The following is a 24,138-nucleotide window of genomic DNA, read 5'->3' as shown; positions in this document are numbered from 1 at the left end:
CCTCCGTAATGCTCTAATTTAGTTCTTTCTGAAAAAGTAGGTATTTGGGATTATATTGTATTCTTGCAGGAGGATATTTTCATTTGGAGAGCTGTAGTATGTACGTGACGGCACAGAGCTCTGTGCAGAGGTACCCCAGCAAACCCAGAGAGGAGAAGCGCTGCCCCAAGCTGACCCCCCCGTGTGGAAGCTCCCACTGTCTCTTCCCAGCCAGCTCAGACGTTTCAGCTCAGATCGCGTGTGGATCGCGTGTGCTCCCACCAGGGGAAGCGTCCTCCCATCTCCTGCTGCAAGGAAGTAAGCGGGAGGTGGCCCGGGGAGGTGCTCGGACAGGAGCTCACCTTGTTGTTGGGCTTTTTCCCGGTTCACTGCTCTGCTGTCCATGCGGGTTTCCAAACCCAGGTTGCTCTCTAGGTGGATTGTTGGTTTCTGTTTTAACAAGGTAACAGTCTATATCCAGTTCTTCGTCTGCTAATGTATCATTGCAGACACTGATACAGACATCTAAAATATAATTAAATGGCAGGAATGCTCTATTTGTCTAAACAAGACAAAGCATGGGACTGGTTCATGTGACTTGAAACATGTAATTAACATAACCCTTCTGGATGCTTGTTTTATCATTTGCAATATAGTAAAAGATTGATTATAGTACTGTACCTTTTGAATTTCATTAATAGAATTGTTTTGTCCACTTGATTAATACGTTGCCTCAACCCTAGAATAATCAGATTAAACTAGGTTGCCTTGTTCCTTTTGACTTGTAGCCTTCTTATTTCTATACACTAACTTTTCACTAAGGCCCTGTGTAAACTGCTTTTTGCACTGCGTTGTCTTAAATGCATTTCAGCATACATCCAGTCTTGAATCTCTCCTGATGGTTTAGGATGGCCTGTTCACATGTAAGCTAATGAAGTAATGTCTTTTAAGTTTATACAGTGGAAGATGCAGGCAGGGTGTCTTAACTACGGTTCCTTTGACAGGCCAAACGTCTGGTATTGATATATGTAAAAGTCTCTCAGGTGTGCTAGGTATTATTTCAGGTATTCATATCATGGATCCCCCATTATTAATTGAAGTAAGTCGTAAGACATTAATTTTTTTAATTATTTTTTTATGTAATTTGTAATTTTATAAAAGCCTCCATCTTCTAGTGCAGTTAGGTTAGTGCAGTTAAAGTATTTTAATTGTGAAACAATGTTTACCATTTGCATACTTACGAATTATCAGTTGTCAGCTGCATTAAGTCAGTGAGACCCCAACAACTGAACGGGTTTTCATGTACTGAAATTTTCTGATCCTATTTAAAGAAATGTTTCATATTGTTGAACATACGTATTTTAAGATACTTAGAAATCGTTTGTCTATTCAGTCCTTCCAGAATGGTCCAGGACCACCAAAGCAGGACTAAAAGAAAGACAGGTAGTGTGCAAAGCAAAAGCTAGACCATAGAAAAACCACCGACCTGTACCACTTTATTTCCTGAGCTGTCCAAAGAGGAATGCAAACACTTTCAGGAGAACCTTATGGACACCACTCGCAGAAATCCTTTTGTTGAAAATTACGTTTCAGTTCTGAGGAACATATGTACAGATTTCACTTGAAGCTGTCACCATCCACATAACATAATGAAAGTTTTCAAATTTGAGGGGTGCGTTTTCTTCCCTTACCTTTCTTGCATTATTTTCCATTTGCTCAAAAACAATCTGCTTGATTAACTAAATGTAGATTTAGTAACAAATCACTAAGGTGGTAGAAATTAGTAAGAGACCCACATAGATTCTATTCTTGCGACTTTGAAAACCATGTAGAATTACATGCTGATGCAGATTTTGTTGAAATCTTTAGTCTTTATGATGACAGAAAAAGCAAATGCTCCCTGCGTGAAAACTAAGGCAGCAGCGCATTTTACAGTCCTCAGAAGAGGCAGTAGGGCTGGCTGTTTTGGTTTTACTCAGCATCTAGTAGCTCTGCTGCAGCCCTGCAGACTTGGATTTCACCATTTTGTTGGTAACCTGCAGAATCCAGCAGCTTTGCTGTCTAGTGCAACATCCAGCTGTAACGTTTCATTTTCTTTCCCCCCCTTCCTGCCAGGGGCTGCCTTTGGGTTACATGTGCTTTACAGCCAGCTCCCAGCAAGGAGCTGCAGCCCAGCCCACCTCCTTGCGCCTCCGCACAAAGATAGCGGCAGATCAGCAGTCAAACCCTGCGCCACTTGTAAAGTTCAGATCTAAATGCACAGCTTATGGTGTTTAGAAAACAGCGCAGCAGTAAATGCGGGGGCAACAGTTACCTGTAGTTTTCTGCCTTTGAAACACTTGAAGATCTGTGAGGCCTTAACTGAAGTGCCTGGACATCTTGCAGTATCTGGAACCTGGAAAACACTTAAAAAGGATTGATCGCAAACATTTGAGTGATTATGACCAGGCATATTAAATTTTTAGCTGTCAGCCATATTTAAGAGTTTTTGTAGAGGCTGGGGAATCAGTATGAGCGGTGTTTTGCAGTAATGGAATTAACAAAGAGCTATTAAATTTCAAAGCTCTTATCAGCGCTGTGAAAGGAAGATTTCTGTGTTAAATTTTGGTTTTGGCAGTCTGATAGAAGATGTATGTCAGGAGAAAGTTACACTTTTAAAAATGTGTTCATGAAGTTTTCATACAGCCCTTCCCAGCTCCGGAAGGAGTACCTGTTTTGGCCCTATTTTGGCAATTCTGTGACTAATATATGACTAAACAACATCTGTGCTTTCAGGATGGTTGTTGTTCAGCTTTTGCTTCTTCTGAAGTCATATATTCATGAACAATACTCATAATTACCAGTGGGAAAATCTCCACATATATTCCCTTTGGCTTCTGCTCACGTTTTTCTTTGAATTATTAAGAATTAGTTTTAAAGTGTTACAACTTGAAAAAATCTGCTCAGTTTTTTAGCTCTTCCACCTAGCGTAGTATGAAGCAAGAAATCCGTGTAAGTAGTATCTTCTAAGGCCATGAACGTTCCTTTAGTCACAGGAGTCTTTATTCAGTTTCCTCTCATGTGCAAGCCCTACAGGATGGTTAGCACCCTACTTAACGAGTAGGGTGGCCTCAGTAGAAGTATCCCTGCCATGTTAGGCAGCATCACTATTTTCCTTACGGAACTCTTCCTTGGCTCCTTACATGGTGTATTACTCCACAGCTCAGTAAACATTTTTTGGTAGCTGCACTCACGTAGCTTGTAGCGATGAGCTACAAACTCTGGGTCTCTCCAGCACGCAGAACCCTCCCTGCTGGAGGAAACTCCTTTTGGTTCCTCTGGACAGGCAGCGCCTGTGCTGCCTCTTTCACCTCTCCTGTGCCAGGGGACTTTCAGCCAGTGGGCGGTGTTCAAGCCAATACGAGACAGAACTAGTGTCATAAATAAAGCCTTTCCAAGGCAGTAAATAAGAGATTTCCAGATAAACAATGCTGCAAGTTTCGGAAAGTATTTAGGCATCAGCAATGAGCAGAGGTGAAAACCTCTGCCATTTTATCTGTTTCAAAGCAATCACCTTGGCCAAAACTATTAAATGGCAGTACACCAAGAAGACATACATCTGATGGCGGAGCCCGTCTCCTCTGCCCTATTCTACATACCCCATGGTGTGCAGTCTTAGAACTCAATGCAAGTACTACTGGCATCATCACAAATTCTAATTACAATTAACTGATGGGTACTAACTGCAGGTCCTTTGTATCCTGATAGCATCCTGTATCCTTTTGCATACTGATAGCCTGTGACTAAATTTTTTTATATTTTTATTTTTTGTCTACCTATGTTCATATGCTAATATGAACATGGAGGAAGTTAAAATTCTGTTGGTCACGAGTATCTTCAAGTCTACTCATCACTTTATGATTCAAGTATGAGATAATTCAGTCAGTGATGACAGTGCGCATCTAAGTGAGGTTGGCAAGTATCAGGCTCATGTCAGATGGCCACTGCACTGCCTTAGACTGTGAGTTCAGAATGCTGGTTGTGAGAAACATCGAGGCTCAGGCAGAGCGCTGCTCTCAACAGCAGATCCAACTCGTCAGTCAGGGGAATGCTTTCCAATTGTCTGCCATGAGTGCTGGCGCTTACAAACCCTGAACAGGATTCTGTGGAAAAGAATTCAAGTTTTTAGCGTGATATTTTTTAAATTTTTCATTGCAGAGAAATCTGAAGGTGGAAAAAGAAATCTGCTTTAGATTTGCCTGAGCATCTCTCTATTTCTAATCAACAGTCCTGAGAGGCACGGCATATCATGATAAAAGGTGTTTACTTTGCGTCTTTTCCCACGGACATCTCGCTACATGAAAGCTGTGTACTACGTATAGAGATTATATATACGTACATGCATGCATGTATATATGTAAAATATGTATGAAAATTCAAAATTTCTTAACAAGATGCGAATGAAGCTTAAACCTGTGTTTCAGGACTAAGATTTAAGTTTCTGTCTACCTGGGTCAATGTTTGAGGTTACTAAAGTGTTTGAGTCATTGAACTTTAAGACTGCATTCATCACAGCTTCCTAGACTAATATAAATTTCTTCCCATTAAGTCAATAAGCGTGGTTACATCAGACAGCAGTTCTGTCTGGAAACTAAGATTAATGTCCATCATAAAAGTGACATGAAAAGACAACTTGTTTGATTTATACAGACTATTTTTGTCTTCTCAGTTTTAAAATAAAATTCAAGTTTTGACTTTTATCAATATAGAGTTTTTCTTTCTCGCTTTTACTATTACTAAAACATTTTCAAATGGTGGCTCCTCTTGAATTCAAGTATTCAGAGCTCTGCCTCTGTAGGTAGACTAACAGTGCAACTGACTAATATTTTTCACTTCTTTGGAAAAGACCATGTTTCACTAGAGTCTCTAGTTCATCTTTCGATGTTTTCTGTGAGAAAGTATATTCCTGCTTAGAAATGGAAATTGTTTTTATTTGTAGCCAAATACAGACATAAAAATACAGTTTATGGTACTGCACCAGCAAAGCATGGTTCTTGAGCCTTGCTGTAACTCAGCATCATCTGCATAGATGCCTTGGGCTTTTGAGTTCTGGTCAAAGACATCTTCTAGCCCTTGATTGTCCCACTTAGTACCACGGGGTACCATCCTCAGCTGCAGCTTCATTCAAAAGTGTTCACGCTGAGAACCGTAGAATATCTCAAGTTGGAAGAGACCTGTGAGGATCTTTGAGTCCAACTCCTGGCTCCACACAGGACCACCCAGAAATCAGACTGTGTGTCTGAGAGCGTTGTCCAAACGCTCCTTGAACTCCGGCAGCTCAGTGCCGTGCCCATGTCCCTGGGGTCCTGTCCCAGTGCCCGACCACCTCTGGGTGCAGAACCTTTCCCTAACCCCAGCCTGAGCCCCCCCTGTCCCAGCCCCATGCCGTCCCCTCGGGTCCTGTCGCTGTCCCCAGAGAGCAGAGCTCAGCGCCTGCCCCTCCGCTCCCCCCGTGAGGGAGCTGCAGGCCGCCATCAGGCCTGCCCTCGGCCTGCTCTGCTCGGGGCTGAACAAACCGAGGGACCTCAGCCGCTCCTCATGTGTCTTCCCCTCTAGACCCTTCACCAGCTTTCTAGCCCTCCTTTGGATGCTCTGTAACAGTTTTATCTCTCTCTTAAATTGTGTCTCCCGTAGTGCCCATACTGAGCATGCACATAAATTAATTCCATCAAAAATTTGTAAGGCAAGTTTTGCAAGTTTGTATAGTTTTCTAATCTTGCATACTACCTTTTAGCAATTTTCATATGATAAAAAGCCATGTTACAGAGCCATGCACTTTGTCTCCACAGTGATCTTTTTGTTAAGCATCAACTTCACAAAGTGCCTCATGATGCTATGCTTGTCTTGAAATGCTTAACTAAATTTTCTTTCTACATTTACTAGCTCAAAGCTAGACAGTGATGGCAATATGGTGATGCCAGCAAGGCCAAAAATAGGATATAAGCAAGACAGTGGTGACAGTAACTGAAGAAATCTTAAGCTCACTTTTCTTATGTTCTATAGAGACTTCTGCTGTTGTTAAAGAAAAAAAAAAGGCATGGACATTCAAATGCTGCCTTTGTAGGGAAAAAAAAAAAGAAAAAAAATAGCACAGTTTTAAGCATTTCAGCAGAACTATGTTGTGCTGAAGGTTCATCTGAGACTTTGAAAGGTAAAGTATTAATAGAACTGATGAATTACAAGTCCAAGTAAGATCAGGCAAACATATTTCTAACAGTTTCTACGCCAAAATGTTTATGTTGTTTACTTTGTTAGGTGAGCTTTTGCAGCAGTGTGTCATTCTTCCAAGTTTCACAAAGCTGGAGTCCAGCTTTATGATAAATCAAGAGCTGGCATGCACAGGTTGTTGTTGGGGTAAGGTGCATTCATCCTAATGTCTTGTTCAACTCAGTGCTTTCTCCAGTAGATCAGAAAAGTGTGAGCCAGCATTTACTTTCTTATGACTGTGTATCTGATGTCTGTCTGAATCTCGGGGTAGCCTCATGAAATGAATTACCTGGTTAGGAACAGAACATCAGCAAGCATCTTACCTAGTCTAGCAGAATTGCTGAAATTTCTTTTATTAGCATAAAGTCTGAAGGATTTCCATGTGGAAAATAGACCTTTGCTCAAGACCAAGCCTCTCCTTCATCTTTGCTTCTCATTTCCAGGTTTGAATCAGGTCAGAGCACCTTTGATCACAGGACTGTACTGGTCAGATGGCCTGAAAGGACAGCCAGAACCAAACATTGTGGTTTATGCTCGGGAATTTAGATTTACACAATCACAGAATTGTAGAGGTTGGAAGGGACCTCCAGAGATCATTGGCTGCAACCCCCCTGCCAAAGCAGGTTCCCTGGAGCAGGTTGCCCAGGTGGGTGTCCAGACGGGCCTTGAATATCTCCAGAGAAGGAGACTCCACAACCTCCCTGGGCAGCCTGTAAACTCACACCCACATTGCACCTAACTTACAGAGCGGTTACTGAAATGTATTCCCTGTAAATGGAGACCCTGTAAAATGAATGTAATACCGTTTCAACTGCAATAGTCATAGTGGCTTGAGAACAAATATAAGGAGTGTAAACATTTCACTCAACTTCAAATGTAAGCTCTGCACTATTCCAGTGGTTTGCATTGGTGGTCCCAACAGCTACTTTAATTCTAAAAATCTGAGTACAAGATGAGTACATACAGAGTACAAAATATATCATATTATTGAAATTTTGAAAATCAATTAAAGCTTTTCCATAATTGTCTACAGACACTGAATGCTCCAGATGAATGACAGTGGGTAATTTGTAAACTGTTTAGGTTCATTGTTGGCCATCTCTTAGAATTGATTATACTTTAATTAACTTATATCTATCATGCATGTAATGTGATTCCAGATAAAAATTACAGAATTTAATTGAAATGGAAAAGTTCTGAAAGGTAGAATTATAAATAGAATGTATTATATATGCACATACTCCAACTTACATGGGCGTTCTGAAGGAATTTTAATAACAAGGCAGGTTTTCCACATGATTTAATTATCAAAATACTTTACGGAGTATTTAGATTAGTTGAGTATAATTTAGTCTGTTCCATAAATAAATGCTTTACATCTTTCTGTCCTTATTGATTTGCTAATCCTATTTAATGAGTTTCAATTCACAAAAGTTACATTAGTCAAAATACATCTTTTGAATTGGTCAATGTAGCTTTAGTTTGGAAATAAGGCCACTTGAAGGAAATGCTGAGCATATTCTAACATGAATTATCACAGAGTATTGCTCCGAAGTGTACCTAAAGACATGCAAAAATGGCAGCATTTTGTTACATACTATTGTCGTAGATAACTCCAGGAGAACAATTTTCCTTCAAGTAATCCTGATGTTTTCTTGTGTTTGCTAAAACAAATATGCTAGAAATATGTTTTCATTTATGCTCTTATTTTAGTTTGTATGCACTGTATATTTTGGGGGGATTCTTGCTAGCTCAATTTTCAATATTTTTAAGGAACTTCAACAAGTAAACTTAAATGTATTATTGCTGCTTGGTTTGGTATCATATCATCTATGGAATCTGTGTTGCAACTGGTACAAAGGGTACAAGGGCATATAATATTTAATCACATAAATCATATTGCTCTTCTTGAGTGAAACGAAACCTATTAGGTAGGAGATACTGGGTGTGCCCCCTTGTTAGCAATAATGATTTACAAACTTATAATATGCTGCTTCATCTCTTGCTGAAATGGCAATGTATGGAGTAAGACAGTGAAGAATCATTGCACTGAATCAGATTTATCTGCTCAGCATGTCAGTGAAGTAACACTTCTGATTTTTAATACCAGCTCTTTGCAGCATTGGATAAAAGACAAAAGATGAAGGAGAGACTTTTCTTCCTATTTTTTAAGGTAAAACATGATATATTAAGTCAAGTAAAAGTCAGTAGAGATTCTGTTTTCCAAACATGGGTAAATCTCATTGTATTTGTTGTTCAATACATAACTACAGTGATATAAATAGGTATTGAGAACCCCACTTTTTTGGTAGCGTTTTCAGAGATTTCTGACCTTTCCTGCACATTGCAGTGAAGCCTAAGAGTACGGGTTCAGGCAGGGTATAAGACGAGAGTTGAGAGCACGTTGCACTTGGTGCAAGTGCCACTGCCGTCACACTCTGCGTTACAGAAACTCAGCTTTTTTTGTGTTTCAAATGGCTGCTATTTTACTATCCCACGCTTGAATTTCCAATACAATGAATAGAAAGCACGATGATGTAGGTTTTGTGCTCTATAATCTGGAAACACCCAGAGTGACATTTGGACAGTGATGAAAGATGTTTGCAGAAACAGTGGCAGAGTGACTGCATCCACTGGAATCTAGTTGTGAAGTGTGCCCATGCTGGAACATTTTTGCAACGTCTGCCGATGCGGCAAGCCAATTCACGCAGCGCGGCGCTGTGTGTGCTGATCTCCTGAGCACACCACCAAGCCCCTGACCAGCTCGCAGGGCCCAGGAGCCCAAGTGAGGCTGGTGGGGGGGGGCTTTCTTAAAACCATGCGTCCTGCAGGCCTCCCAGCTGCAGCACCGTCATCATCTGGGAGACACCAGTTAGAAACGTTTAGGGCCGCTGATTTAAGATAGACTGACTCCAGTGGCATAACTCGTGAAAGGCTGCTTCTGACTGAATATGAAAAAGTCTGTTTTAAAATAACTCTTCCATGCAGGGTGCTTTTCTCGTAGTTACCACTCAACCACATAGTTATTTTTTCTCGCACAGCAGGTAGTCTTTGTGCTTAATTCTAGCTTTTTACTCATTTGTTGGCTTCAGTGCTGTTATCAGCAGCTTTCTTGGGCTTGAGAAGTTTGCCGTTACAGCTACTTGATTTGCAACTGCATTATACTTATGATTGTAAGGTTGCTTAGAAAGACTGCTGCACGGGTACTGCATCTTTGTATCTAGGCCAAAAGTGCAAAAGTAGTATAGTTTAAATTACTAATCTTTGCTTCTCATCTGGTTCCAGTAGATTGCCATATCATTACGTTTTCCTTCCTCCTCTCATGCAAGAACAAGAATGCGGTGATTTCAGTGTCCTCAAGGTTGATGCCCTTGCAAGAAGCAGTTCTCTCCCTCAAACCTGTGTCCCTTTTTTAATGCTGTCTTGTTATACTGCAGTTCATCTTTGCTATGGTAATTTTAAAACTTAACAGGTTTATTAATCCTACAGAATTTATTATAGTCAAACATGAGATATTATTAAGTTGCTATTGTACAAAGCATTTACCCTCGCTGTTGGAATGACTTGTCCTCTGCATTGGCAGACATAGAAACATTCATTTTGTTTCCTAATTAGGAGAGCTGCAATCAGGAACCATGACAGAGTTCAGCTCCTCAGTGTACAGCATGCCAGGTTCCATAGTGCAGGCTTTATAAAATTCTCTTTAATTCAGGAACAGAATATCATTAACTTTGTAAGTGGATGAATACAATGGACAAGCAATTTAATTAACTTCTAACATTGGATGTTGGACAGGAGACAAAATGAAATTATGCACATATTTCTTATGCAGGCAGTCAACCTTGAAAGGGGCTTGATTGTGATGGGTCAGACAGGGGGACAGCTTTGTCCAATTATTTGATGTTTAGTCCTAGAATATGAAATTTGAAATTTGGTACTTTGTAAATCAATCATCTCTTATTTTGAGGCAGTTACAAAGGTTCTTTGAGATACAAAACAACCGCCAGTGACTGTGACATGCTAAATACAGCCTTTTACCACATGGTACTGTTCCTATTTGGAGATGGCCTGTATAATACTAAATGAAATGGGCATTAACGTCTCCTCATCAAATTGAATTTGCCATCCTGAGTGTATTATGTAAGAATATATCCATGAAATACTGAATTGACTTAAAGGTTGGGGATTTTTTAATTACAATTATTTAGAGTCAACTCAATGTGGCAAGAGTCATCTAGCTTACCACTTTCCTACGAATAAAGATTTTTTTTATTTTTTAAGTAGAAGAAAAATATGGTAAAACGTTAAATATTCAGCAGTCTCTTGCCATCTGACCAGAAGGCATCCAGGTTGCATCCCAGTTGCCATAGCACTGCCAAAGCCCTATCATATCTCATGTACCATAGCTGGGAGGGGTTGGTCACTGATCATGAAAGTACAGCGCAGATCAGCCACCTAACCCAAGTGCATGAGCAGTGAGGGACTGACGCAGAGCATTTCATTTTTTGCCTCCTGGCCTGGAATAGCACTTGTCTCCCTGAGTTCTGTGGGAAGCTCTCCTGTGTGCAGCTCATTTATTGACCTGAGGAGTGTGCCAGGGTTTGGCTGGTAGTGAAGGAGACGCTGGTTAGCAGGAGCAAAAAGACAGAAGTTGGCGTGGCTTCCTTGCTGGACTCAAGGAAACCTGTCATGGTTCACATTGGAACTTGTTAGGATTTTTGACCTCATAGCATCTTCCTTCTGACCCTGCAGATCAGGGTAATGTCCCTGGAAGGATATTCCACATATTTAGTCTCTTCATGGTTATCAGATACCTCTTAATTAGTCTAAATTTCTGTTCAGTTTGGACCCATTTTGTCCATGCGTCAGTGTTGCGCTTTAGTTTACATTGTTCTTTCCCTTCCCCAGTGCTACTCACCTGTGATTTATTTGCAGCTTTCTTTTCTCCTGTTGGGATACAGAGTAAAGCTCTTTTAATCTCTTCTTGTATGACAGGATTCTGTTCTCTCACCCTAATGGCCTTTTTCAGTGTGGTCAAACTTCTACATGGGAGATCCAAATTGTTCATGTGGTTCCAGATGATGCAGCATCATCGTGCTGTATGGCTGTGTTAATGCTTTTCTAACTGCATTGCTGTATCACATCTGCCTTTTTCATGGCCACATCCCTTTGATGCTTTGTGCAGTGCACTCACTCATGCTGTTCTAGGAGGACAGAAATATATGGGAATGAAGAAAGAATTTCTGGAAGAGGTGAAGTGCTACTTTGGTCTCTGTTGCTATTGGTTGCACTCCTAAAATGCTGACAAAAATAAACAGAATATAGAATATAGCTTGCGTTCTGAAAAATAATAATCTGCATTTGTGTATTCTCTTCTGCAGTCTAAGGCTCAAGCTCAGTTTCTCTCAGTTCATGAGCCATTACCAATATCCACTGAATAAATCTGCTGTTCAGGTTCTAGTTACAATATTTTGAACTCTGTTTATCAAGAACGTTAAAACTGCCTGGGGAATACCTTTGGTTGTGCATGAGGTTTAACTCTGAAATAAGCATTTAGTATTTAAGCACTTAACTGCATACCTCTACGCTCTGTTCTGCTTACAAATAGAAGCTAGATTTTACTTCTGTTTCTTCTCATACTGAAGAGCCAGTGCATATTCAGAGCAGTGCGATGGAATTTGTTCTGGTTTTGAATCCTTCACTGGCGTCCTTAGCAGAGATTCTGGCCTGCTGAACACACACACTTCTTGTGGTCAGTCCCATTAAGAAGTTGCTAGGGCAGAATTCAGAGTGTGGCCCTGAATTATAGTTCTGAATCCTGCATTCAGACAGCCTCCTTTATATTGGTGTGGAGCCAAGCTGTGTGCCTCTTACTGTGATTGGGGGCCTCTAAAGTGCTCGCGTAATAGAAATATTAAATAACAATGTGATTAATGACTTTGTGAAGGTTCTACTGTGTGTTCAGGAATATTGATAGCTGGCATTTTTTTAACTGTTCAGCATACATATACTCTTTTCTTAACTCATGAAAATGTGTTCTTTGCTGTTGTTTATTTGCTTTATGCTTTTTCTGTTGGCTCCTTGGTCTGTTTTAGAGAAAATAAACTGCATAGTTTTTTAATCGAATTGATTTGTAATTAAAATGTTAAATACCTTTGTGAAAGAAGTATCAAAAGCAGTACTAAATTTTCTTTGTCAGTGTGGTAGGTTACACATAGATGATTCATTTACTTACCAGATATTTTTATACATATCTCACATTTTGTATTTGTTCTGTTCTCCTTAAATTACGTAGTCCCAAAGAATCTTTCAAAAATAAGATTTTTCATTTGCTCTATTGATGCATTAAGCATAAAGAAAAGGTAGTATAGGTGGATAACATCATTCATTTTGTTAAGTATTCAAAATGAATGAGAGATGGGACTTTTTTTTTTCTCTGACAAAATACTGTTGGTGGTTGCTGCTAGACAGAGAGACTTCTCTGAGGTATCTGTAAAAAACACGTTTGTAAACAAGTTATTTTTTATGATTGTTTCTGGATAAAGCATCTAAATGACGGGATTTAGATATCTTGGAATTTTTAAAACAATTAATCCAATTTGTCATGTAGACAGATTGCAGCCTTCTTAGAAACCTATACAGTTAAGCCAATCTAAAAATATCTACGTCTTTGTAATGAGTCTAGAAATAAGTAATACAAGCTATAAAACTGTATAAAAAAACACTCAGATAAGCAATTGTTTCCTGAATTACATTTAATTTGACTATTACAGAAAAAAAAACTCAGAATTCATTTTTGAATGCTTAGGTTTTTTTTCAGTAAATTTATAATGACTCTTCCTCTTCATAGCTCAGTTATTACTGGTTTCACACTTAACTGTATTGAAGAAATAGGGGAAATAAAGTGACGGAACAGTGTTAAAAGTATATTAAAAGATGTTTAAAGTATGTCTAGTACTGCTAAACTAAAACTTAGCAGGAAAGATTGTGGCACTAAAATTCAGTTAAGGATGTTTAGAAATGATACTGCATGTTCTGACAGCTCATTGAAGCTAGAAACATGGAAAATGAGAGGTTATTCATCTGGCATGAAGTAGGCAGAAGTATAATTTCACTGCCTAGCTGCAACAGTATGGCTGAGAGTCAGTTTGAAAAATGGGCAGGTCCATAAAATAAATAGATTACAAACAGATTAAAAAGTTTTAAGTCAAAACCAGCATGTGGAAATTAATCTAGAAATATGGAAGTATCTTTGCAGGCAGATATGGATATAATACAATTACAGTAAGCAAACGACTGGCATTTGGGTAGACTTGCTTGATAGCCTGTTTTTCTACCAGCTGTACCCGCAGGTTTCAGGTAACAGACATCTCCACTGTTCTTGCCGTATTGACTTAGTTGGACATGGTCACAGGAGAAACTGTTAAGATACCAGCAATTATGTAAGCAAGTTGTGGTACTACAAGCTGTCTCTTTACCACATGGGTATGTTGGTATTATAATAAGTAACATTATTTTAGATGTTAGAGAGTATGGGAATCTTCAATACCAATTCTGCCAGTGATTTTACATTTTTCAAGTAATTCCATTTGCTTTAATGAGAGAATCGTGTGTGTAACTAGGCATATATTTCTAATGCGGTGTAGACCAACTTTTCATAACCAGAAAGAGGTTTTTTTAAGAGTTAATACAATCTGAACACTTACTCATCCTTAGATGGTATATGAGCTGTCTTTAGATAGGGTAAGAGCAGCCCAGCCTTCCCAGCAGCGTGCCTGTGGCCAAGAGCTAGAAAGTGCATTGGCTGTTTCAGAAAGGTTGGCAGCAGGAGAAAGCTACGGCTTTCTGAAATCCCGTACCGTTGTGACCAGGGCTGCTCTGGTCATTCATGGATGTGCCACAGAAATGTCGGTGGATGGAGTGGCGGTATGAGTATCTGGATACTGGAAAGCCGTCGCTCACATCGGCTGGACAGGAGAGTCCTCCTGCAAGTCACCCACTGTATTTCTGTATCAAGATCAGGAGGTCTGTTACCTCCGCTCAGCTTCTTCGTGCGAGAAGCTTGTGCATCTTGTGCTCAGAGGAATCAGAGGTGACCAGTGTTAAGTCCATCACTGAATATTTGGAGCCCACTCACTTTTAAACTTTTGGGTGTAATTTTTCAAACTGATGAAATTACGCTGGTATCTGTGCTTGAGATACGAAGCTGCAAAAGTACTGCGTAATTGTTTGAGGCAGCATGGCGTGTTCGGGCCTGGCTGTCTGCACGTCAGGTGCACGGGGCCTGTTTGGGGGGAAGCTCAATAGCCGTTTAATTGTATGTACTTTAGCTGATAAGTCTAATTCAGGAAATGATAAATTGCTGAACACCTGATTTGTTTGCAAATAAAAAGTGATAGATGATTTTATAATGAGTTGATCAGTGTACCCAGCCTGGTTTTTTAACCTTGAATGAATAATAGACATTTAGCGTTAATTTAGCTATACTGGATCAGGTAATCTATGAACAGAGTTGACAAGCATATACTTTAACATTGTTCATTATTTGTAGCTGCTTTGTCACTTGGCGCTCAAACGTGCTAGATCCAGCCTGTCCTTGCAGCGTGCCTTTTCTTCATTTCTTGGGAAGTGAAAGCTGTATCAGAATTAAAATTTCAAGCGAGTTAAAGGCCGGTGTTTTCAGCGGGCTTTTCAAAGCTGTCGCGGCAGTCCGAGCGAGCCCGTGGCTTGCCTCTGCGGAGAGCTGTAGAGCCCCTTAGCCGCCGCCATCCCCTGGTGGCGCCGCACGGCAGCGCACAGCGGCCAGGGGCCGGCCGGGCGCCCGGTGAGCCTCGGCCGGCCGCGGGCACCCGAGCAGCCCCACAGCCCGCTGCGGCCCCGGGCAGGCAGGCGGCAGCCTCCCCGCCCGGCGCCTGCTGCCGCGGGGTGCGGGGCCGCGCAGGGCGCTGCCGGGGGGCCCGCGGGCGCCGGGCCCGGGCGCGGGGCCGGCCGGGCCGAGGAGGCGGCGGCGGGGCGGTGCCGCTCCCGGCCGCTGGGGCCTGCCTGCCCCTGCCGGAGCGGCCGTCTGCTGGCGCGGGGTTTTGTAGCCGAAGTCGCTTAAACTTCATCGCGACGTAAATGAATCTGGATGAGGTGTCCCCGTTTAGTACCCGGTAACAGTGCTTGTATGTTAAAATTATTGTCTTCCTGTCTGAAGCTGCTGCAGCTTCTCGTTTGCTGCCTTTCCCCTGACTGAAATGTGGCAGCTAATAGACTCCATTTTACTAATGGAAAATTAATACGCGCTCTTGATGTTCAGGTTTATAAATATGTAAAATATTTTTTAATTGTTGTTAGCAAAACAGGCAGGGAATCAATATCAGGCGTGACAAACACACTGTTGACATGCAGCGCAGCCAAAAGCACTGGTAGGAGATAAGGGCTTCCTGACAGCAGTGCCCTGTGCTAATTAATATTCAGACATTGTCATGCTCGATGATAAATGAATTCCTTGAACTATATTGATATAGTAGGTTAAACATTGAAAAAGTTGGGTTGAACTTTGACTTTAAATATTCATTAAAGCTAATTATGGATTTTATGACTACATGAATTACAGTTTCTGTGTCATCATTGCCAATTTATTTTGAATTTATTTAAAGCAATCTTTATATATTAGCCTTATCACATCTACTGAGGTAATGCAGTAAATGTTTAATCTGTATAGTAATTAAACTTTTATTCAGGTATTTCCTTTATGCGTTAAATTTCCACAATTGAAATGACGCACTTCAAAAAGAAATTATATCAATTAGCTGTTAAAAAAAATACAGCTATTTAAATCTGCAGACTTTTGTGGCAAGATTTCTGTATAATCAAAGGAATAGTGGTTTTAATGCCAGATGTGTAATGCAACAGAGCCAAAGTGTTTATGTTGCTATCAGTTTTTGCAGATGAGTCTCTCGGCATGGACTAGAATGACTTGGGTTGGAAGGGACCTTACAGATTGTCTAGTTCCAATCCCTGCCCCCTCCCCCTGCCTTGGGCAAGGATTCAAATAATGAAAGAAATTTCCGACATAATACTGAATATTATTCTGAAACCTAATTAACAGTAATGATCATTTAACTTCGGTTTGTTAACAGGTAGAAGATACCTAGTTTTTTCCTCAACAGTATATTCTTTGGGAGATACATAGCTTTTCTGATTAACTTGTACGAGCCATAAGTTAAATTCTACTGTCTGTTTCTACATCTGGTGATACAGTTCTATAGGAACATGGGGTAAGAGCAGTCAGGTACTTCCATCGCTCCTGAAAGAATGCATTTTGTTAATTACAGCATTGCCATGAGCTAATTACCCAGGCTTTTCACTGAGTTCCTGAATGTTTTCCTAAGGGCCATTCTCAAAAAAGCTTTCAGCAGATAGGATGTATTTGACTGTGTACACTATAATTAATGGTTGCGATACTGAAAAAGTTTCTAGGAGTCCACAAAGGAAGTGTTTCAGAGCTAGGAACATGATACAGAAAGCACTGTGTGTTGAGAGCAGAGCACAACAACCGGTGTGCACGGGGGAGCCTGCTGGTTCCCCCAGGGCCACGCTCTTTTCATTGTCCCTGCAAGCACTGGCACCCTTTGCTGGAGGCTTCAGCAGCAAGGCCCTGGAGCGCACTGCGGTGCCGTGCAGCTCTGCCTGGCAGTGGCTCTCATTTTAGATGATGCTTTGTGGAGCCCAGCACTCTTCTTTCTATTCATCTCTCTTGGTTTCTCTCGATCACTTTATAATAACTTCTGTTCTAATGGTTTACCCTACCCTACCTGTGGGATTTTCTGTGCAGGTCTGTTTGATTTTACAGTGTTAAAACAAAACTGTTTAGTTTCAGTGTGGAGGGAGACAGAAGAATAATCAGTAATCAGTTTTAACATTCTTGTGCATTTCTAAGATACTTGTCCAGCCTAAAAATTACCATCATTCATTTCTGTCCTACCTGACTTTTCACTTTGACACTTGCTGCTATTTTATTTATGGTGTGTGTGTGTTTGTGCCTATTCAGAATACTGAAACTTCTCTGTAAAGCAAAATGTGGATAAATTTAAATCGTAGAACCACCAGCAGTGACTTTGTAGTATTTCCTCATGGCCACCGGTATTGCTTTGAATTGTGTATGTATTTATGGGAGAAACTGGGTAACTCAGAATCTGGTGAAGCCCTTTCCCTTTATTGTCAGCTCCTCTCTTTGCTAGTAGGGGTAGAAAGCCACCTAGCTCATCAGTCCAGAGAATTACACATACTGTCTCTGTGACCACCTGAGGTCAGTGGGCTGTGCTGATCTTACTGAACTTTTAGAAACTTCTGTTATTATTGAATGCAAGTGATGGTCATAGTTACAGACCCAAGTGTTATCAGGTTGGCCTAACAAATTAAGAACTTTCTGATCCAAGCCTACCTGTGAGCTATCCATTCACTTACCGCTCTGCGTCTGCATTCGTGAAATACAGCGGCTGTGGCTGCTCCTATCATTCACGTTCAGAAAATATGACAGAGCGTATACCATCTCCTACTTTATTTCCTGGCACAGTACCTCTAGGGTTTGGGTTCAGAGTGGCTAGCAGGGGCTTGTCCTGCTGTGTCTGAGATCACGTTTTAGTAAAAATACCTGCTTACAGATTGTACAGAATTAGTGCTTATAGCAGAAATAATAAATTTAAAAAATCCTTAAGATGGAACAAATAAGGCATTTTCTTCTTTACATTTAAAAGTTGAATAATTTGGGGGAATTTTATAATTGTCATGTGTTTCTGTATTATATGGCTTAGATACTGTATATACTACTGCTACTGTATGTAACGCTAATACTGTTTACGAATAGTATTAAAAATATGAGTAACAAAAGTAAAACAAAGTTCTGGACTTTGATTTGCTGTCATTTAACTTTACTGTTGACATGGCCTGTAATTATATGAGAAATAAATTGAATTAACATAATCTTCTTAAGAAAAGGGCCTAGGCATTCAGCCCTGGAAGATTTTTACTTTTGTTTCATTGTATTATAGCAGTGGATTATATCTGCACTCCATCATTTTACAAGTTAACATTTATGTACATAAACCTGATTAAGTCTGTAACAATGCGGAAGATAGTGATAGCTGTAATTTCCATTCCATTAGAGTTATACTTCTTTTCGATAATGTATTTAGAATTACACAGCAAAAGCCTATCTTTAATGTCGGTAGTGGCAGTTCCTGAAGCTGTACAGAGTTACCTAATGACTATGTCTTTGTGCGCAATTAGTTGACACTCAATGCTACAAATGTAGACTATCAAATGAAACTTTTACTGCATAATTCTTCAAAATTAGTTTGAAAAAAAAAAGGAGAGATTAAAATTTTAAAAAGTAAAGCAGCTAGCAAATCAGGTTGCCCAGAAATAAAGTTGTAGCTTGAACACAAGTAACAGTATTATTTTTAATAGAATTATGGCATCCAAATAAACCAGATTTTTTAGAGCACTTCATTTCTTCTTGTTTTAGTGATGCATGACATACAAAAGCTTCAGGATTCACAATTCTGTCACAAAAATCCAAATTTTCACCCATCTTTAAAATTATTCATGCCTGATTTAGATAGATCACTTATTTTCAATTTTTTGTTTAGTTAGCCTTACATTTCCGTATCAACTAGAGTTGGACTCAGTGTTCCTTGTGGGTCCCTTCCAACCTGGGATATTCTGTAATTGTGTATGAATGAACTATGACAAGGGAAATTCCGATTAGAATAAAGAAGGAAAAAAAATTAGCTTAAAGGCGGTCACGCAGTGAAACAGACGCTTCAAAAGGGGCAAGGGGGTGCAGTCTCAAGCCTGGAGATTTTTGAAGCTCATCTGGGCAATGGCCCGAGCAGCCCCGTTGTCAGCCCTGCTTTGGACAGAGGTTGGCCTGGAGATGCCAGAGGTCCCTTCCAGCCTACGTGATTCTGCTATCCTAGATTATGAGAAAAAGAAAAGCTCCCTTGAAAACTTCATTTAAATGTTATAGGTAGGCTGAATTATCCACATAGTACTGATGTAGTCCAGGATTTCCCATTCCAGGATTCCAGTTTCATTTGCTTTTACATTTGTCAGACTTCAGGCATGTGAGATGATATTTTCCAGTTACTTTGCTAGGCTTTTCTTTCTTTCTTTCTTTAAGGAGCAGAAACAAAGCTGTATCCTTGTACTAAGTTCTTAAAGAGTGATATCACATAACAAAGCGGTATCCTTACACATGCCAGATTTTGGCCTATGCATTGAAGAAAGATGTAGGCCAGCTGGGGAGAATTCAGAAAGAGCAAAAAGTGACTGAGAATCTAGAGAACATGACTTTAATTCATTCTATTAAGTTAATAGAAGCTTCTGGTAAAACAATCATGTTTAACTGGATTTTATAGATGAGAACACATAGAGCTGTTTATATATATATATATTTTTTGTAGTATACATATATCAGATTCAAATAATTTAAACTTAGTACAATACTTCTGTTGTACGTTTTTGTTTAAGGTCACCTCTCTAAATAAATATGCAGGTAACAGCTCAGTTTCTAGAATCCTTCCACTCAGAAGTACTTTACATAATGGTTACCACTGATTTCACTAGAATAAAGTCTGCATGTGTATAAAAAACCTCGATGTTAGCGATACTACATGCTTATGCGTAAGATGAAATGCCATGATACAGAACTGTGCGGTGAGGTGCCCGCTTATCTGAGCATTTACCACATTCACTGCCTTTACAAGTCAACGTGGAGCAAAGGTACCACGGCTGGGCCCCGTGTTCCAGCCCCATCCCCAGCACTCCTTTCTGATCAAACACACTGCAACTTAATTTTTTTCTGAAAATAATAACAACTTTCTCCCATCCGTGTTTTTCCTCAACGACGATGCCTATGAGCAGTGCCCATGTGTGTTCTAAAAACAAGACACTTCTAATATAAGTTTTGCCACTTTTCTACTAGTGTAGGAGTTGTGACAGTATATATTTTTCTTTCTTTTTTTGAATTGTGGGCTTTCTAAGTGTAGTTATTTTCAAGTACAACAGCTGAATTTTAACTGTAGCTTGCATTAAGACTTTTAAGCACTTAAGACTAATCACTAAGTCATTTTAAGACATTTATCTAGTTTTATGTAAGAGATAAAATGTACTTTTCCCCCCTAATAATACTCTCTTTATGTCATGTAAGTATTTAAAAATAATCACTTATATTTTTAATAGCCAAAGGCCAGAGTATAATCGAAGTTTAGTTAGAGACAGCAGCGCTTTATTAATTGCTAATAATACTGTATTCAGTATTTATTATATTCAGTTAGTTATTAAGTAGCAGGTTGCAATACTTTTGTATCAGGATTTTTTTTTTCTGGCGGTGCGTCCTTGTTGCAGGATAGTTAACCTTGAGTCCTCTGCAAGAGCGTCTCCCGCATTTTCTTATTTTCCTCCTCCATATTAATAAAAAAAAAAAAGGCAAACCAAAAACCGAAAGCAAGCTGACTGGGTCACAGGGAAGTGTACTCATCAATTAAATGTGTGACAGTGTTTTCTGTTGGATGGACTAATATGTCAAGGAGATGGGCTGGACCTCATGTTTGTGTTTTTGACAAATCAGCAAATGTTTCATCTCCGGATGTGCAGAATCTCATAAATAATGCAGCAGTCACAGAACCAAAACAGTACTCTGCCAGGAGGGTCTCTAACGTTACAGGGGTAAAAAGACAGAAAGAAACGAAATCATCCTTTTTGTTTAACACGTTATTTCTTGTATACTTCTCAGTAAGACTTTATGTAGGCACAGGATACTTTCTTTTCTCCCCTTCAACTGCTTCTGTTGAGTGAATCATATGCATTTAAAGGCTCATCAAATTTTCATTTAAAATTCATTCATTTTTTTATACTATGTTCTAAAGTCTTTTTACACTATAATTTCCTTTCTCACTTGATTTGCCTTTACTCTTCTAATACGTGCATTTCCACTCATTAACTGGGAGAAAACGCTATGTTATGTAACTGTGAAGAGGTGAAAACAAGCAGCGAGCTCTTGGTAAGTACAGGTGAAATTTTGGAGCTTGCGCTGGCCTAGACAGAGCCAGGAGTGGGCTGTCTGAGCCCGAGAGGTTAGGGCTAGCGGCTTTCCAGCACGTGGAGCTTCGCTGGAAAAGGAGCTGGGGTTGTGCAATGACCAAAGAGATACGAAGAAGACAAACGGGATTGTCTGTGTTAAGGGAAACTTTCTAAGTGTCGGCTTGGTGAAAATTTACATCAGGCTGCATGGGGACAAACCTCTTCTGTAGAGGTTTTTAGGTGCAAGTTAGAAAAATGTTTATCAGGCATGTCCTAAATCAGTAACTGCCAGATCGGGAACATGTTCTGGTGGAGGAGCAGTACTTTCTGTGACAATAGGGTTGTCTTTCTGTGCTGCCTTTTGCATGTCTCAGAAACAGTCCAGCTAACGCAGGTCTAGGACTTGCTGGGTCCTGTCTCAGTGCCAGGTGCTGGTCTGGACGAGGGCTGGCCAGCTCGTCGTGCTGCAGCAGGACGCGCCGCGTGTGGCCAAGGGCAGCAGCCCAGGGCCCGTCACCAGGACCATTGCTGGCAGCCGCTGGTGTGGGACCATAGGCATTTCACCAGGCCTGAGAGCATCCTCTGGTCTCTTGCACTTCAGATTTTCATTTCTTTATTTTTCCTGCATAAGACATTGTGATTGCAGTAAGCATTATTTTCATTCTGCTCTCGTTGTCTGAACTTGGAGCACACTGCCATGAGTGCCCGTTGCAGCAGAGTTCACTCAGCCCTTCTGTAAACTGGATTGCAGCCATCTGAGGCTGGGTACCCGGAGAATGAGAGACATACGATTACTGGACATGGGAAGCTTGGAGTGGGTTTCCTTGTATCTTAGGGGAGCTCTGTGGCAGGGAAAAGGGTCCTCAAATCAATGTCTATAAATACCTGAAGGGCGGGTGCAATGAAGTCAGAGCCAGGCTCTTTATAGTGGTGCCCAGTGCCAGGACAAGAGGCAATGGGCACTGACTGGAGCACAAGAGGTCCCACCCAAACCTCAGGAAGCATGTCTGAGCTGTGCGGTGATGGAGCACTGGCACAGGTTGCCCAGAGAGCTAGCGGAGCCTCCTCCTTGGAGATCTCCAAAAGCCGCCTGGACGTGGTCCGGGGCAACCTCCTCTGGGTGGCCCCGCTGGAGCAGGGGTTGGACCAGATGGACCCAGAGGTCCCTGCCAGCCTCAGCCAGTCTGTGCTTTGGGGATTCTGCGAGTCCATAGCAAGCTGGCTGCCTTTTTCACCAGCTAAACAACACAACCTGCATTGCAGTCAGTCCGAAGATAGGTAGCATTTCATCTCTTGGCAATGTTGGGACCCAAGTGCTTTAGCCTGTAAAGTAAGGGGTATGCTTAAGTAGTATCCTGAACAAAGATGCTTTCTTTAATGAGGGACATAATAATCCTTAAATAAAAGCTTAAGGTCTCAGAAATCTGCAGAAGCCAGTAAAGTATTAAGTATTTGTAAGGAAGAGGTACTAATATTGTGCTAAATATGGGTGGACTTCATTATGCTTTTAAAATCAGTTTGCTGGGATGGGGGTTTATATGTTTTTCTGAACATAGTAGAGGTTACTTGTATGTTTACATGCTTTATTCAGTCATAGACTGAATCATTAAAACTATTACAGAATTCCATAACTGGATTAAGTCACTGTTTTGAAAGAAAATAAGGAGAATAGGTGCTCAAGACTAGATCAGCAGAAGGAGTTATGATTATACATGCTATATAAATCCAAACTATGAATGCATAACGCGTAATATTTTATTTTAAATGGTAGCTCTTTATTCGGGGAGGGAGGAGGGGAACGGGACGCTAAACTCTACTTCTGCTTATATGTAATGTGACACGTCAATCATGCTGGTGTCAAGAAACTTAACGTGTATTCAAACATCTAAGTCCCTGCTAGATATTTTTATATTCTTTCTCTTCAGGCATTGTAGGAAAATACTTGACTCTGTAGTCTTCACACTGGCAATAGTAGTAGCACTTGCTCTGCAGGTGTGACTAGCAGAGGTGGACATACTGCTATTGTTCAGTCATTATAACTATTGTCAAAACACTTTTTCACAGGAAAAGTTATACAAACATGTACAAATATTCCCAACATTCTTGTCGAATTTTCAGTTTTACGCCCACTCTGCAGTTGGCAGCCATTGAGTCTGCACAGCTTAGTAGGAAGATGGAGATCCCGTGACTCGCTCTCGAAGGCTATTGACTCTCTCAAGCCTTCTCTTGCTTCTGCACTGCACAGTCTCCAAAAGTATTAGTTTTGCACTTGGTGTGTAACAGAAATTGTCAGAATTGTCACAATTCTTTTTGTTGTAAAAGAATTGTGGGGATGCGATCTGTGTTTAGAAAGGTACTTGTCTGTGTTACTAATTACGTCCATTCATTTAGTATTTCTAAAAGTATGCCTGATAACTGTGTCCTTACCGTGCTTAGTCAATTGTTAATGATCTTTATAATAGTATACAAAGCTTCAGAGAAACAGCTAAGGAAATTAATATTTTTACAGATTTTATGAAATGCAAAAATTATGTTTTTATTGGAGAGCATGGTGCTTTAGTTTTAGTAAGCCAAAGTAGATATTTTTACAATTTCCTATTTTATTGCTTTTTTTACAGGCTCTAGGAAGTTTTTACTTTCTTCATGAATCTTTGAAAAACATCTACCAGTTTGATTTTAAAGGTAAGCAAAGGAATTAAATGCCATTAATTGTCAATTGGCTTTATACATGAAGGCAATTTTCCTGTCATCTTTTCCTAACAGTGGTACCTAGCAGTTTTTCCATGATATGCAAACTTCTGTATAATGCATGCAAGTCCACTGATGGTAGGATTTCCTTTTCTT

General features: G+C 40.3%; 1 protein-coding gene across 3 annotated transcripts in view; it reads left to right on the top strand.

The window, feature by feature from the left end:
• Positions 1-24,138, top strand: part of INPP5A (inositol polyphosphate-5-phosphatase A) — a 253,101-nt gene that overhangs the window by 107,154 nt on the left and 121,809 nt on the right. For all 3 annotated transcript variants that reach the window (XM_067000742.1, XM_067000743.1, XM_067000744.1), the window contains exon 5: positions 23,913-23,976. In XM_067000742.1, coding sequence (XP_066856843.1) covers positions 23,913-23,976 — 64 coding nt within the window. The remainder of the gene's footprint in view (positions 1-23,912; positions 23,977-24,138) is intronic.

Source organism: Anser cygnoides, chromosome 7, assembly GCF_040182565.1.
Source record: "Anser cygnoides isolate HZ-2024a breed goose chromosome 7, Taihu_goose_T2T_genome, whole genome shotgun sequence".
NCBI lineage: Eukaryota > Metazoa > Chordata > Aves > Anseriformes > Anatidae > Anser > Anser cygnoides.
This window is presented reverse-complemented; position numbering and strand designations above follow the sequence as displayed.